Raw genomic sequence first — 15,762 nt, 5'->3', positions numbered from 1 at the left:
TTTCCGAGGGTGTAAATCTTTACGGGAGTAGAAAGCCTTATCTTTCTTCCGCGGAGCAGCTGGTAGTTTCGAACTGCTGACCTTAAGGTTTGCAGCCCGATTCGTAACCACTACGCTACCAGATTAGATTAGATCTTCCAGTTTTGATTAGATCTTCTTTTTTGTTGATTTTGAAAGCATCCTAACAAGACTAAGACAAGTATATTACTGAGAGACTCTTCCACAGCCATCCACTGATCATAGAGACATGTCTAAATACGTTTTAACTGGAATAAACCTGTGCATGTATAAACTGGTAGCAGTGTTTTTTACTTACCCTCCTGTTAGGAAGCAATCTGACGCACAACACAAATTTCACATTTGCTTATGCACAACTGCAAGAAATACTAGGTAAGTGCAGGACACTGCGATCCAGATATAAAAATACACAAAACACAAATACTTTTAAACACCAACATGTATAAATACCACACTCATGCAGTATTATACTATGTCTGATTTCAGATAACTCTCCTCAGCTTTATTAATACAAGTTACAGTACTCCCAAAGCTCACTTCTAAAAGCAAATTTCAGTTTTGTTCCCAAGTAAAAGAGGCATTTTACTGTAGTATTTATGCATTTCTTAACCATTTACCGTGTGAAATTTTGTATTATTAATACTGTTTCTATTATTTTTATGTATCGCTGACAAAAATTTTGAGTATTGTTCCTCCAACTCCAATTTTCCTATCTGTCCTATAATTTTATTGTACGATTCTACATATTGTGATAAATTTTAGAAATCTGTATGCTACACTTCAATTACCGCAGCTGTAAAGACCGATTTCCCACCAAAATTAAAGGCTAAAACCACACTCAAAAAATTCTGTGCATACTTCACAAATTATTTGAAGGTACCTATGAAACTCAGAATGTTTCCATCAACACACTAAATGGGAAAAAAAATAATAAGCAGTTGCTTCTTCTAATACACTTTATTAATCTGCCAATCCAAAAGCCACATAATAAGGTAGCAAAGCTGCAGAAACCTTTCTCAATGAGTAATGTTTAAATATTTCCATTTAAAACAGCACAAAATTTTTTGGAGTCTTGCTGTGGCACTGTAGGATAGGCACTAGACTGTTAACCACAAGACTGGAGGTTCAAATTCACCTTACTGTTAGGTGTCATCAAGTTAGTACCAACCCACAGTGACTCCATACACAACAGAATAATACACTGCCCGGTCCTGTGACAACCTCACAATTGGTGCTAAACCTGAGCCCATTGCTGCTGCCACTGTACCAATCCATCTCACTGGTGGTCTTCCTCTTTCTCTGACCCTCCACTTTACCAAATATGATATCCTTCTCCAGGACTGGCCCCTCCTGAGAATGTATTCAAAGTATGAGAGACGAAGTCTGAACATCCTCATTTCTAAGGAGGACTCAAGATGTATTTCTTCCAACACAGACTGTTTTATTCTTTTGGCAGTCCCTGGTACTTTTAATATTTTCTTCCAGCACCAAAACTCAAATGCATCGATTCTCCTACAGTCTTTCTTATTCACTGTCCAACTTTCACATGCATATGAGGTTACCAAAAATACCATGGCTTGGACCAGGTACATTTTAGTCCTCAAACTGATATATGTGCTCTGGAATACTTTAAAGAGGTTTTGTACAGCAGATTTTCCTAATACAATACAACATTTGATTTTTTGACTGTTGCTTCCTTGAGTGTTGATGGTTGATCTGAGAAAAATGAAGTCTTTGATAACTTCAGTCTTTTCTCCATTGATGTGGATGTTTATTGGTCTAAGAATGAGGATTTTGTTTTTACTTACATTGAGGTGCAACCCATACCAAAGACTATTGTCTTTGTTCTTCATCGGTAAGTATATTAAGTCCTCTTCGCTTTCAACAAGCAACATTATACCATCTGTATGTTGCAGGCTATTAATGAGTGTTCCTCTAATCCTGATACCATTTTTTTCTTCATATAATCCAGTTTCTCAGATTATTTAGTCATACAGATTGAATAAGCATGGTGACAGAATCCAACCCTGGCCCACAACCTTTTCTAATTTTAAACCATTCGATGCTCCCTTTTTCTGTTTGAACAACTGTTCTTGAACAAGTTATGTACAGGTTCCTTATGAGAACAATTAAATGTTTCAGAATACTCATCCTCCGCAATGTTGTACATAGCTTGTCATGATCCACACAGTTGTACAGTCCATAAAGCACAGGCAAATATCTTTCTGGTATTCTCTCCTTTCAGCTAAGCTCCATCTGACGTCAGCAATGATATCCCTCGTTCCACGTCCTCTTCTGAATCCAGCTTGGAAGTTCTTTGTCAATGTGTGGTTACAGCTATTTTTGTATTATCTTTAGCAAAATTTTACTTGCTTGCAACATTAATACTGTCCGATGATTTCCACATTCTGTTGGGATACTGGTTCTGGGAAGCCCTATATAGGGTGACTATGAGTATGAACCAACTGGATAGAACTTTACAACACAACAACAAACTGTATTTATACTGTGGTTCTATTTTTTACAGAGATACACAGAACTAGGATTCAAAATATTAACACCTATAATATGAACAGGTGATAATAGTTTCTTAAATTTCTATAGAGGATCTAAAATGTATGCACATTTGGTTTGAATCAACTTTTGCTTGTATCATTACACTGTTACATGACAAAGACTTGGTTCTAACTCATAGTGACCCTTTACAGGGTTTCTGAGGAGCAATAACAAAATATGTAATGAATTGTCTAGTCAAAAAAACTTTTGTCACCAACCCTACTGCCATAAAGTCTACTCCAACTCATAAGCCTGTAAGACTGAGTAAAACTGCTCCATAGTTTCCCAGGCTATAAATCCTTAGGGAGCTAGATCACCTTATCCTTCTCCACAGAGCAGCTGGCAGTTTGAAATGCTGACCTTTCAGTTAGCAGCCCACCACTTAATCGACTGTTCCACCAGGGCTCCTTTATTTTGCCTACAGGTTAAGTCAAATACCACAAAACATACCCAACCCTTGGCAGAAGAGTGATAAAGGCAGGTGAAGACATAGGGAGGTATGGAAGGGCTAAAGAGGGCAGAGATAAACAGTGATATGCACACAACCTTAGAACCACAGTTTTCTGCTGGTAGGTGCTGGTAGGACACAGACACAGGTTGAATGGGTATGGGAAGAAGAGCGGGAGGATACTCACAAATATACAAGAATTTCAAAGAGGATTATTTATACATAGGTATTGCTCTTTCCTGCAAATACAACTCTGAATGTGGTAGAGCACACAATGGGCAAAATGATGAAAACTTCTAAGATACTATCAAACTTAAGACAATGAGTTGCGAAGACCAGTCTTCAGTGACACATGATCAACTGGCCTAACAGTCTACAAGGACAATGTTCTACATTTACAATATCAAGTAACATCTGAGATGTTAAAAACTCATGAGTAGTTACCAAAGGTGGTCTATTGGTCTCACCATGTACAGAATAAAGACCTATTGGTCTCACCATGTGCAGAATAAAGAAGATTAATGAGAACTGAAGAAACTTAGTCCAACAGACTAATGAAACAAGTAAGCATCCGTCTCCACGACCCTGAGACCAGAAGAACTAGATGGGGTCCAGCTATCATTACCAACTGTTCTGAAAGGGATCACATTAGAAAACTCTGAGAGGGAAAAACGTAAAACGAAAATCAAAATTAATTAAAAAACAACAACAGGCTAACAGGTCAAGTCAAAAAGACACTGAAGAAACCTAAGACTAAGGCACTCGACCACCCTTTAGATCTGGAAAGGAATTCACCCTTGTGGCCCAGTTTTCAGACATCTACTAGATAGGCATATGTTGTTGTTGTTATGTGCCGTGGAGTCGGTTCCGACTCATAGCGACCCTGTGCAGGGTTTCTGAGGCTGTAAATCTTTACGGGAGCAGAAAGCCTTATCTTTCTCCCGCGGAACAGGTGGTAGTTTCGAACTGCTGACCTTGCAGTACGCAGCCCGATTCGTAACCACTACGCTACCAGAGCTCCTTAGATAGGCAGAGTTGTTGTTGTTGTTATGTGCCGTGGAGTCGGTTCCGACTCATAGCGACCCTGTGCCGGGTTTCTGAGGCTGTAAATCTTTACGGGAGCAGAAAGCCTTATCTTTCTCCCGCGGAACAGGTGGTAGTTTCGAACTGCTGACCTTGCAGTACGCAGCCCGATTCATAACCACTACACTACCAGAGCTCCTTAGATAGGCATATAGGGGAGACAATAACACTAGTAAGGTATGTTCACCATGAAATGATCAACCATTCTAAATCAAAAGGACAACATTTATATAAGGGCTAATTTGAGAAGGGATGGGCAGGTGGGTGGAATGGAAATTGCAAACAAGTAAGAAACAAGATAACTGCTGTTGCAAGGAGGGGATGGCAATCATTGAGATGAAACTAAGTGCATGATTTGTGAACGTAAAATTGATGATTTTTGTCTGTACACATTTAGTCAATTTACAATAAAAATTTTTTAAAAAACAGCAACCTAGCAAGCCCAATTTTTGGAGTGTGAATATTGTGTTGTCAAGTGCCACTGAGTCTGTTCCGACACACAGAGGCCCTTTATAGGGTTTCTAAGGAGCAGTCCAGTCCTGTAGGATCAGCACCATGCCAGAAGTTCACAACACTATGAAAATATTCATAATATGGAAACAGTCCAATGAACTAATGGGTCATAGGAACATCAATCTCCATGACCCTGAGACCAGAAAAACTAGATGGCACCTAACTATCACTACCAACTGCTCTGAAAGGGATTACATCAGAAGGCCTTGAATAGAGAGGGAGAATACGTGAAGCAAAACTCAAAATCACAAAAAATCAACCTTACTGGCTAAACAGAGACTGGTACAATGCCAAGACTACGGCCATAGTTTACCCTTCAGGTCTGAAATTGACCTCAATGGCAAGTCTCAATTTTCTAGGGCCAAGCAATAGATAGCTCTATAGGAAAAACAACACCACCAGTGAGGTACGCATACCTAAAATGGTAAACCACTATGGATCAAAAAAGGCAGCATTTATTCAGGACAAAGTTCAGAAAGGTTGAGAAAAAAGAAGGAATGTGAACAAAAAACACAGGGAGACAAGGTGGGGTAAGAGATGTTATACTGAGTTGACTGAAATCAATACGATGAAAGAAAGTATCATTTGCTGAATATAAAACTAATGATCTGCTCTGTAAATCTTCACCAGAAAAAAATAAAGCTTATGATAAATGGTTAAATACACATACAGTATATACATGTACATGCATTTATATCATGGATATATTTCTTATAGAGTTGTTGTTGTTAGGATCTTTTACCTAATTACCTTTCAATCACTTTAGTATCTGTATGTTGGAAAGCAAATTTCAGAGTCTCTTCTGACATACATCTTGGTCTTTTCCTTGTTTTTTTTTTTTTGGTCTTCATTATGACCTTTTGCTTTCTTGTATGATGTTCTGATGTCATCCCACAACTCTTCAGGCCTCCAGTCATTAGGGTCTAAATGTATCAGGTATGTTCTTGAGATGGTCTCTAAATTCTAATGCATATGCTCAGAGTCATATTTTGGCTCTTCTGGAGTTATTTTAATTTTCTTCAGCTTCAGCCTGAACTTGTATTTGAGCAAATGATGGTCTGTTTCACAGTCTGGTGCTAGCCTTTTTATGGCTGATGACATTGAGTTTTTCTACCATCACTTCCCACAGATGTAGACAATTTGATTTCTTTGTATTTCAGCTGGTGAGATCCATATAGTTATTTTTTATGTGATTTAAAAATAGTGTTTGCAGTGAAGAAGTCATTGGTCTTGCAAAATTCTGTCATGTGATCTCCAGTATCATTTCTATATCAAGGATCATATTTTCCAACTACTGATACTTCCTTTTTTTTCCCAACCTTCGCATTCCAGTAGACAGTAATTATCACTGTTATCATTGACTGCATGTTTCATCAGTTTCAAACTGTAGAATTTTTAGAATTATTCATTTTCATCATTACTGCTTTTAGTGGTTGGTATGTAAATGTGTGTAACAGTAGTATTAACTGGTCTTTCTGGTAGGTATATAGATATTAACCTATCACAAACAGCATTGTACTTTTAGATCTTGAAATGTTATTTTTGATGATGAATGTGGCGCCATTCGTCTTGAATTTGTCATTCCCAGGATGGTAAACCAAGCAACTGTCAGATGTTCAATTACCAGTCCATTTTGGCTCACTAATGCCTAGGATATTGAGCTTCATGTGCTCCATATCATTTCTGACAACCTCCAATTTTCCTGAATTCATACTTCATACATTCCATGTTTCGGTTATTAATGGATGTTTACAGCTGTTTCTCCCCATTGTGAGTAGCGGACCATTAGCTAAAAGTCCCAAAAGCTTTACTCCATTCGCATCATCACGGTCAACTCTACTTTGAGGAAGCAGTTAGTTCTTCCCCTTCCCCAGCTGTATTTTCAGTGCCTTCCAAACTGAGGGGGTTCATTTTCCAGCACTTTATCTGACATATTCTGAAGCTATCCATGATATTTTCATCTTTTGGCACTATATTTGACAATGTTCCACTGCTATTCATCAGGTTTTCAAAGAATGAGAAACGATACACAGGATGTATGCACAGAATATAAACTGAAACACAGATAAATATAAGCTGATACACAGAGAAAGGATTTTAAATATGAATGTCTCTATGAGCAAATAATCGAAGCTGGGATATATGAAGAAAAATGTGGCATCAGGATTAGAGGAAGACTCATTAACAACCTGCAATGTGCAGATGATACAACCTTGCTGGCTGAAAGTGAAGAGGACTTAAAATATTTACTGATAAAATCAAGGAGCACAACCTTCGGTATGGATTACATCTCAATGCCAAGAAAACAAAATTCCTTACCACTAGACCAATAGGAGCTCTGGTAGCGTAGTGGTTATGAATCGGGCTGCGAACCTTAAGGTCAGCGGTTTGAAACTACCAGCTGCTTCGCGGGAGAAAGATGAGGCTTTCTACTCCCGTAAAGATTTACACCCTCGGAAACCCTATACAGGGTCGCTATGGGTCGGAACCGACTCGATGGCACATAACAACAACAACAACAAGACCAATAAACAACATTCTTATCAACGGAGAAAAGACTGAAGTTGTTAAGAACTTCATTCTTCTTGGATCAACTATCAACACTCATGGAAGCAGCAGTCAAGAGATCAAACGACGTATTGCATTAGCCAAATCTGCTGCACAAGACCTTTTAAAAGTGTTGAAGAGCAAAGATGTCAGCTTGAGGACTAAGGTGCGCCTGACCCAAGCCATTATATTTTCAATAACCTCATATGCATGCGAAAGCTGGACAATGAATAAGGGAGACCATAGAAGAATTGATGCTTTTGAGTTACGGTGTTGGAGGAGAATACTGGAAGTGCCATGGGCTGCCAAAAGAACAAACAGATCTGTGTTGGAAGAAGTGCAGCCAGCATGCTCCTTGGAGGCCAGGGCAAACTTAGTCCCACATACTTTGGACACATTGTCAGGAGGCACCAATCACTGGAGAAGGATATCATGTTTGGTAAGGTGGCTCCGGTCAGAGAAAAAGAGAAAGCCCCCAGCAAGATAGACTGGCAAAGTGGCCGCATCAATGGGCTCAAGCGTGGCAACAATTGTGAGGGTGGACCAGGATTGAACAGTGTTTTGTTCTTTTGTGCATAGGTTCACTATGAGTCAGTACCAACTCAGTGGCACCTAACAACAACAACAATGTATAATATGTTAAGGTGGTAGATGAAATTCGTGTACTTTAGAATATTTTGACAACATGATAAAAAAAATCTGTTCTGCATGTATTAATTTTTAAATATAAACATGATTATGGGAGTACAGTGGCTTTGTAGCACAAGCAATGAACCACAACTGCCACCAAAGCCCATGTAAAGAATAAAGTGATTAAAGACTAAAGAAAAACTAAACTTCAAGAAAATTAAATGAAAATTATACTTTAAAAACAAAAAAAGTCAGTTATCAATGTAATCTATATAATAACTATGATTATGTTATCATTTCCACTAGTTATTTACCATTATCAAGGAATGCTGATGGTGCACTGGTTAAAGCACTCAGCTGCTAACTGAAGGTCAGTGGTTAGAACCTACTATTAGCTCCTTGGGAAAGAGATGTAGCAGTCTGCTATCGCAAAGATTGCTGTTGTTGTTAAGTGCCATTGAGTTGATTCCTATAAGTTAATTTGTTCTCAAACTTTTCTATTAAAGTCCCAAACTCATCTAAATTTTCTGATTAATCTATTGCTAAATTCTACATAACATGCTGCTGTTAGCTGATACTGAATCAATATCAATTCATGGAGACCCAAGTGTGCAGAGCAGAACTGCTCCGTAAACGTCCCCAAGGCTGTGACTTTCCTGAAGCAGAATGCCACGCCTGTCTTCTGAAGCATCTATAAGAGTACATGAACTGCCAACCTTTTGACTATTAGCTGAACAACTTAACTGTCTGGACCACGCAGAGCCTCCAACATTTTACCACCAAAACAATGTCTATATAATGGAGCTTCAAAAAGTTTTCACTCCATTATCTTTTAATTCCATTTTCTATGAACTTTTTGAAACCTCCAACATATTTCTTAAACTAAATATATAAGAAATATATATTTCTACTCATATATTTATATTAGTGATGTGATGGTTAGTAATACCAGGCTATGAACATAAACTATCTCTACTTTTTGTCCCGTACTCGTATATGACTCTCCAGCAAGTAAATAACTTACCCTCTCTGCCCCATTTTCCCGTAGGGTTGTGGTAAGAATTAAATACATCAATATATATAAAGTGCTTAGAACAGTTCCTTAGACATAAAAGCATACCAAAAACGTCATCTACTTTAATTATGCAATTACTGTTTTTATAGGAAAAAGCATCTCGGCTCAGGCAACTCATTACAAATCCTAACAATGTTAAAATTTCAATTTACTTTAGCAGTAAGCTCAAACACTTAAGAAAGCTGGGCTTAATATCATATTAAGTAGTCTTGGTGTTTACACTATATCTACCCCAACCAAAAGTTTAATTTTCTCCAACTCTGAATAACGATTAGTTCCTCTCCTGAGTCATCACATAGAAAGGTAGACAGTCTGGAACATAATGGGCATACCAAAGGCATTTCTTAATCTACCAGGATTTATAAGGTTTACTAAGTGGAACTTGCCCTATATAATATAAATATGCTGAATAATCACTTAAGTTGTGCTCATTTAAAAGTGTTTTTGATATATTAAATGATCTTTTATCTTCTCTTTTACTATCCTACATGTTATGACCCCATCTTGACAGGAAAACAACATATCTATCATTATTTACCTAAAATCAAAGAACATTTTCTGACTTCTAGCCAAAAATAGATTGACCTGGTGTCTAAAACGTTTTTAAGCAAACTAAAGAAGATGAGACACTTGCTCTGGGTCTACAGAGTTGACCTTATTTTCTACTTAAATTCCATGCTCTCACTGTTTTTTCTCATTCAGATGTTGAAATTATTTAAGATTACCTCTAATTAAAATTATAAGAAAATATGCAAAGTAGATTAATTTTTAAAAACTATTCTTTCCCTAGAAGCACACATTAAGGAACACAAAATATTGCTGTCTCATTTACTTTCCATATGATCTTGAGCCAATTAAGCTCTCTAAGCCTCAGTTTTCTCTTTTGGAAAGAGAAAGAAAAAGAGAAGCTCTAACTACCATATTACCATATGGGAATGTTGAAAGGATTAAAACAGTACATGGGGGATGCGGGGGGGTGGGGGGGGAACAGCACGTGAAGCGCATTGACCAAACACTATGAAAACATTTAAGTTTTCAACACATGTTAACTGTTATCATTTAAATCAAAACGTCAGTGACATTTGACCTTGACCTATTGAAAGATTATATTTTCTTTGGCAAACACCTCCATTAACCCATTCATGCAAACCTACTCAATAGCAATAATTTAACAAGGATTCTGTGCAGGGTGCAGATATCTGAGTAGAACTTGTCCACTTGTAGAGCCCTCCTGTATATATATGTATGTATCTCCTCTTTGAGTTAGGTATCCTGGCTCAGGACACAAGGCAATCACTGTATTTAACACATTTCCTTATATGAGAGAGCTTCAAAAGGTTCAGGGGAAAATCTCATTATCTTTTAACTCCATTTTCCCATTCTTTATGAAGACTCCTCTACTTAATAGTGTCTTATTAGCAAGGGCTGTGTCTTTGTTCCTTTAGCCTACATATTGCCATTGAGTCCATTCCAACTCTTAGCAACACCATCTATAGGACAGAGTAGAATTGCCCCCTAGGGTTTATAAGACTAATCTTTTAGAGAAGCAGACTGATTCATCTTTCTGAGAGGTTTAAACTGCCAACCTTCTGGTCAGCAGTCAATTATGTAACCATTGTGCCACAAGGCGTCTTTTACTAAACAAATGGGGTAGGTGTAAATGATACATGTATGTATACGCACAGGCATAAATAGATGGATACAGAAGTACATATGAGGGGGCTTCAAAGAGTTCATGGAAAAATTCCCTATCTTTCATTGTATTTGTCCACAAGCTTTGGGAAGCCCCCTCATATATAATACTCAGTCCAAGACAACTTACCCTCCACAGCTTCTCCCAATCCAATCATCTCTTCCTTTTAAATACACTCCGTATCTAATAAACATTGGGTACATGCTGCCTTAAAATGGCTTTGAAACTGTGAGTTCAATATGTTAAGTTTTTTCATGTAATTATGCCTTATCACTCTTCCTAGATTATAGTCCTGCATCTTGAAAATATGTACTACCTTATTCTTATTTTCTCTACAGGGCTTAGGATACTACCTTGCCCACAGACATGTAATAAACATTTAATGATCTGATAAAAATACAGAAATTATTGGCAGGAAATATGTCCCATCCAAATTATCCAATTTGGGATAATTATTAGCAAGAAAACAGAAAAAGTAAAATTACTAGGAAAAAAAATTACTTAGAAATATATATCTAGTGCTTATCCTTCAGCTCTAATATGGAGCTGAAGGATAAGCACTAGACTACTAACTGCAAGATCGGTGGTTCAAACACCCCCCGGCTGCTCCTGGGAAACTGTATACAGGGTTGCTATGAGTTGGAACTGACTTGACAGCACTTAACAACAACATAATATATCAGAACAACGATCACTGATCTCATTAGAGAGCATCTGGGTATTTGGACATTATACAATCATGTCACTTTCAGTCTCTGTCCTGCTTACTAGCTAAACTATCTTCTAGTTCATTTTGGTATCTTTAGCCATTGTCAGGAACCTTTATAATTCTATAATACTCTGTAAATAAAAAGTTAATGAAAATCAAAAATGGATGTGTGACACAGGTGTTTCAAAAACACTTCTTGAAAGAACTTAAAGTCTACCATCTACTAAAATGTAGTACTGGTATGGTGTTGTGGGTTAATGGGCTGGACCGCAAGGTCAGTTTGAACCACAAGGTCGGCTGTTCAAACTCAGCAGCTGCTCCTTGGAAACCCTATACAGGGTCGTTATGAGTTAGAACCAACTTGACGGCACTTAACAACATCTACTAAAATGCTTCTTACATACAAGCTACATTCTTATCTATTAATATAAGCTTGGTTGGGAAAGCTATATAATAATGAGTCCTACTGTGTGGTGCTGTGGGTTAATGCGCCAGACTGCAAAGCCATCTGAACTGCAAGGTTGGCAGTTCAAGCTCAACAGCCACTTCTCAGGAACCTTATATAGGGTTGCTATGGATCAGAACTGACTTGGTAGCACTTAATAACAACAACTCAATATTAGACATAATACAATTCTATATATTTTTGAATATGAACAGCTTTACAATTATTTTCAAACCTAAAAAGTTTACAAAATGAAATCTGACTTTTCAAAACAACAGTGCTATGGCTGTATGTAATACACAAGAAATTCCACTACAGGTATTCTCAATGTTGAAATTAAGATATGACACAATTCTAAAAGAGCAACAATCTGAAGATATGAAAATGGTGCATTGTAGAAATAATCTGAAACACTTAGTTGCTTTAAAAAAACTGAATATGGAAAGAAGACACTCAAGAAGTGTGCTTGCTAATGAGATACTGTGGTAAAACATTACCATGTTATGTTACTGGAAGCAGATAGAACCATAGTTACAACTAAAGAAAGCAGTCTTTCAATTCCCTATTCAATAAAAAAGGATCAAATTCCACAGACAAAAATGGTACCCTGGGTTGTTTGTTTTTAAGGAAGATTAAATTTAGGAGTTGCCAACACCCAACAAAAAACATTCCAGAGTATTAGACTCAATTGTAGTGAGGAGTCATCTACATTCTCGGCACTATGTTCTCTTATACAAAGCAGGAAAATTAACAAAGGATGTTTCTCAGGAACTCACAAGACATACCGTACTTATTTACCACAGTAAACATTACCCTTGTTTTTTTAAAAAAAAAAAAGTTTTTAGTACTTGAGGGATTAATTTTAGCATAAGCAGACAGACAAAAAGTGAAATTTAATATCTGCCAAGATAGTTCCCAAAATAAAGCCCCAGTCAAATGAGCAGTTAAGGAAAAGATTGAAAATGACAAATTCTTTTATTTGGACCATCAGCTACTTTTAAAAATAAAGTTGAGGAATGTAGCTTTCCTAAGGCCTTGTCTCCAGTTTCCCTTTAACCTTCATACTTTTAACTTACAAAAAAAAAGAAAAGAAAACCAAAAACCTAGAAATTTGATTACCACTCTTATGAATTCCTTTTAAAGCAATTTAATGAATAACAGATCTTTTGTATAAGTAGCAAACCACAGAGGACAGTTTTGCTGGCTGACAAAAATCCCTCTAAAACACTCATATAAAAACATTCTACAAAGAAATATTCTGGTTTTCCAGGTAAATCAATGTAAGACTTAAAAATCTGAATATGTTTACTATGCACCCTAATTTATTGCAAATGTTTTTATTTAAAACCACAAACAAGGTTAGTAAATTCTTAATAATTAATTACTAAGTGTCAAAGTTGAGTAAATCTGGAAGCCATGAATAAAATCTGAAATCTAAAGAGTCCAGCAGAACAAAGCAGTAGCTACTTTGGGTGAAACAGGTACAGCAGTTGACTCACTTCCCAAAACCTGTAAACTACTAATAAAAGTAATTTACATGGGATTGTTTTGTTCTGTTTTGTTGGATGTAAAGAGTCATGAACTAAGTAAAAGGTTTCACCAGTCACTCTAATGAGAAGATGCTGCTGCCTGTAGAAATGTTTTGAGACTATTCAAAATCAGAAAGAAAGGAAATGATCCTACCATGTCTTCCAAAATACAGTCAAACAATTAAATAGCTAAAAGAATTATAGGCTGCTACTGTGGAGACCTGGTGTGGCACTATGGGTTAATATGCGCCAGACTGCAAAGCCGTTTGAACTGCAAGGTCGGCGGTTCAAGCTCACCAGCCACTCCTAGGAAACCCTGTACAGGGTCGCTATAGGTCAGAACCGACTCGACGGCACTTAACAACAACAACTATGGTCCTATTGTACTAAATGTTACTCAGAACGAAAAACAAAAACTGTGTTCGAAAACACTATTGCCAAAAAGTTGGTTTTATGTAAAATGATGCATATTACTGCTACATCCCTACTGCCCAATTATATTACTCAGAGGAAAATAAACTGTAGGGTGGAAGCACTATTTCCAAAAAAGTTGGTTTACCAACTATATAAAATAGTGCATACACTTATTTCGGATACACTCATCATGTGTTCACTGCACATTAAAGCAGTCTTGAATTGTTAAAGCCACATTTGCTTCACAGGTGCCATTAAACACTGTCAAGAGAGTACTAAGAGATAAGCAATCTGCTAACTTGAGACAGACACGTGGGAAACAATGGAATATATCGTCATCACCATTCATCAATTTTTCTAACTGATTAAGCAGACACAGACAAGCATAGGGAAGGCAAGCCCAAGCGCCACAGCTGTCCTTCCACCACCCTTTGGTTTTGGTTCCGAAGTCTGAAAAGCACGTGTGCTGTTTGGATCTGGGAAACTTCCTATTAAGTTTTTGTTCCCGAGGAAAACTCCATCACCCACAGCCTGCATAACTCGGTGTAAGAACTAAAGTGGACAAACTCCGGGCCCCGAGACCCGGAGCAACCTGGAGGACGAGACTGGGAAACCCGCTCCGATCCGGCTCACCTCTGCCGCGGGAATGTTGACCACGCCGGTGGAGCGCCGCTTCTCCCGCAGCTTCCTCTTCTCGATCTGCCCCTTGCCTTTCCTGGCGCTGGGGCCCGAGGTCTTGCTCTTCTCCGGGGCGCCGTCCCGCTCCTCCTCGTCGCCCTGCGGTGCCGGTGCCCCCGAGGCGGGGACGGCGGGGGCGGCGGGGGGCTCATCCTCGGCCCTCCGAGATCCCGGGGCGGCCCGGGCCAGAGCGGCGGAGCCCACGGCGCAGTTCACGCCCCCGGGGCCCGAGGCGGCAGGTGCGGCCGCGCCGGGCGGGAGGTTGTTGTTGAGCTCGTTGGCCATGGCTGCCGCCGAGGTACCCAACACCCCCACTGGGGGCTTCCCGGTCGCGTCGCTGCTGCCCGCGGCGGGGCCCAGGGGATTCTGCTTGGCGCGCATCTTTTCGCGTTTCGCCTTCCACTCCTCCAGGAAGTCTGTGGTGCTGCCGCTGCTGGCCCGGTAGCCACCGGTCGCCATATTCCCAGTGGGGCCAGCCAGGCTCTCACCTCAGGCCGCCCACCCGGGCTTCGGCCGCCACCGCCTCTTCCTTCCCGCCGCCCGGAGGATTCCAGGAGACGACTCCCCGGCGCGGGGACAGCCGCGGCTGCCCTAGCAGGCGGGTCTAAGGGAAAACACAAGAAGGGTTCGGGGAGAAGAAACGTGAGGTCCTCGCCCTACTTCAGGGTCGTACCCCAGAGAGCCCCGGCAGAGCGCGCCCACTTCTCCCCTCCGGCGAGCTGCTGCCGCGTCCTCACCCAGCAAAGTTTCTCCGACGCACCTACACCGAGGGTGACGGCTGAGAGCTGCGCCCGAACCCGGGCTCCTGCGCCTCGAGGGAGGAGGGGGAGGTAACCCCAGCCCCGGGGGCCCAGCCGCCCGTCCCATTCCCACCAGAGTCAGCGCCTGCAGCGCTCGAGGGGCTAGGACCAGACCCCGCCTCCTGTCCGCCTGAGAGATCGCCTGCCTCGTCTCTCCCGCCGGTGGTACGAGGTCTCCACCACCAACACCCCATCCAAAGACGAGTCACGGAACCCCTCTCGGACTCGCAAGAAAAGCAGGGACCCAAGAGGACACCAGCTGCCCGGTCTGGGCGATGAGGGAGCGGCCAGATCAACTCCTTACCTCCGAAAAGTTTGGAGTAACGAGCACGGAGCCGGGAAGTCGGTGCCCAGGTGAGCCGAAGCCGCCGCCCGATTCCTGATCAGCACAGAAGAAGCAACAGCAAACTCGCGTCCAGTACTCGCAGCTTTCCTGGGATAGGAGGGAGGGGACGAGGGAGGGACAGAGGGAGGGCAAAAGCGAGGGGCGGGAGGGGAGCCGAATGGCGCCGAAGCTAGGGCGGAAAGGGCCGAAGCGGCGCGCAAGGGGCGCGGCGCGGACTGGGAGGGTCGTGCCGGCCGACGCCCCGCCCCCGTCTCTCAGGTGAGCGGCTCCGCGTCCGG

The 15,762-nt window shown here is 40.5% G+C and overlaps 1 protein-coding gene across 1 annotated transcript in view; it reads right to left on the bottom strand.

Moving 5' to 3' along the window:
- PAWR (PRKC, apoptosis, WT1, regulator) overlaps positions 1–14,797 on the bottom strand; it is a 123,776-nt gene extending 108,979 nt beyond the window's left edge. The window contains exon 1 of the mRNA XM_006871840.1: positions 14,294–14,797. Within this exon, the coding sequence (XP_006871902.1) occupies positions 14,294–14,797 (504 nt within the window). The remainder of the gene's footprint in view (positions 1–14,293) is intronic.
- Between the last annotated feature and the right edge of the window lie 965 nt (positions 14,798–15,762).

The sequence above is a fragment of the Chrysochloris asiatica genome, unplaced genomic scaffold (genome assembly GCF_000296735.1).
Source record: "Chrysochloris asiatica unplaced genomic scaffold, ChrAsi1.0 scaffold00175, whole genome shotgun sequence".
Taxonomy (NCBI): Eukaryota; Metazoa; Chordata; class Mammalia; order Afrosoricida; family Chrysochloridae; genus Chrysochloris; species Chrysochloris asiatica.
This window is presented reverse-complemented; position numbering and strand designations above follow the sequence as displayed.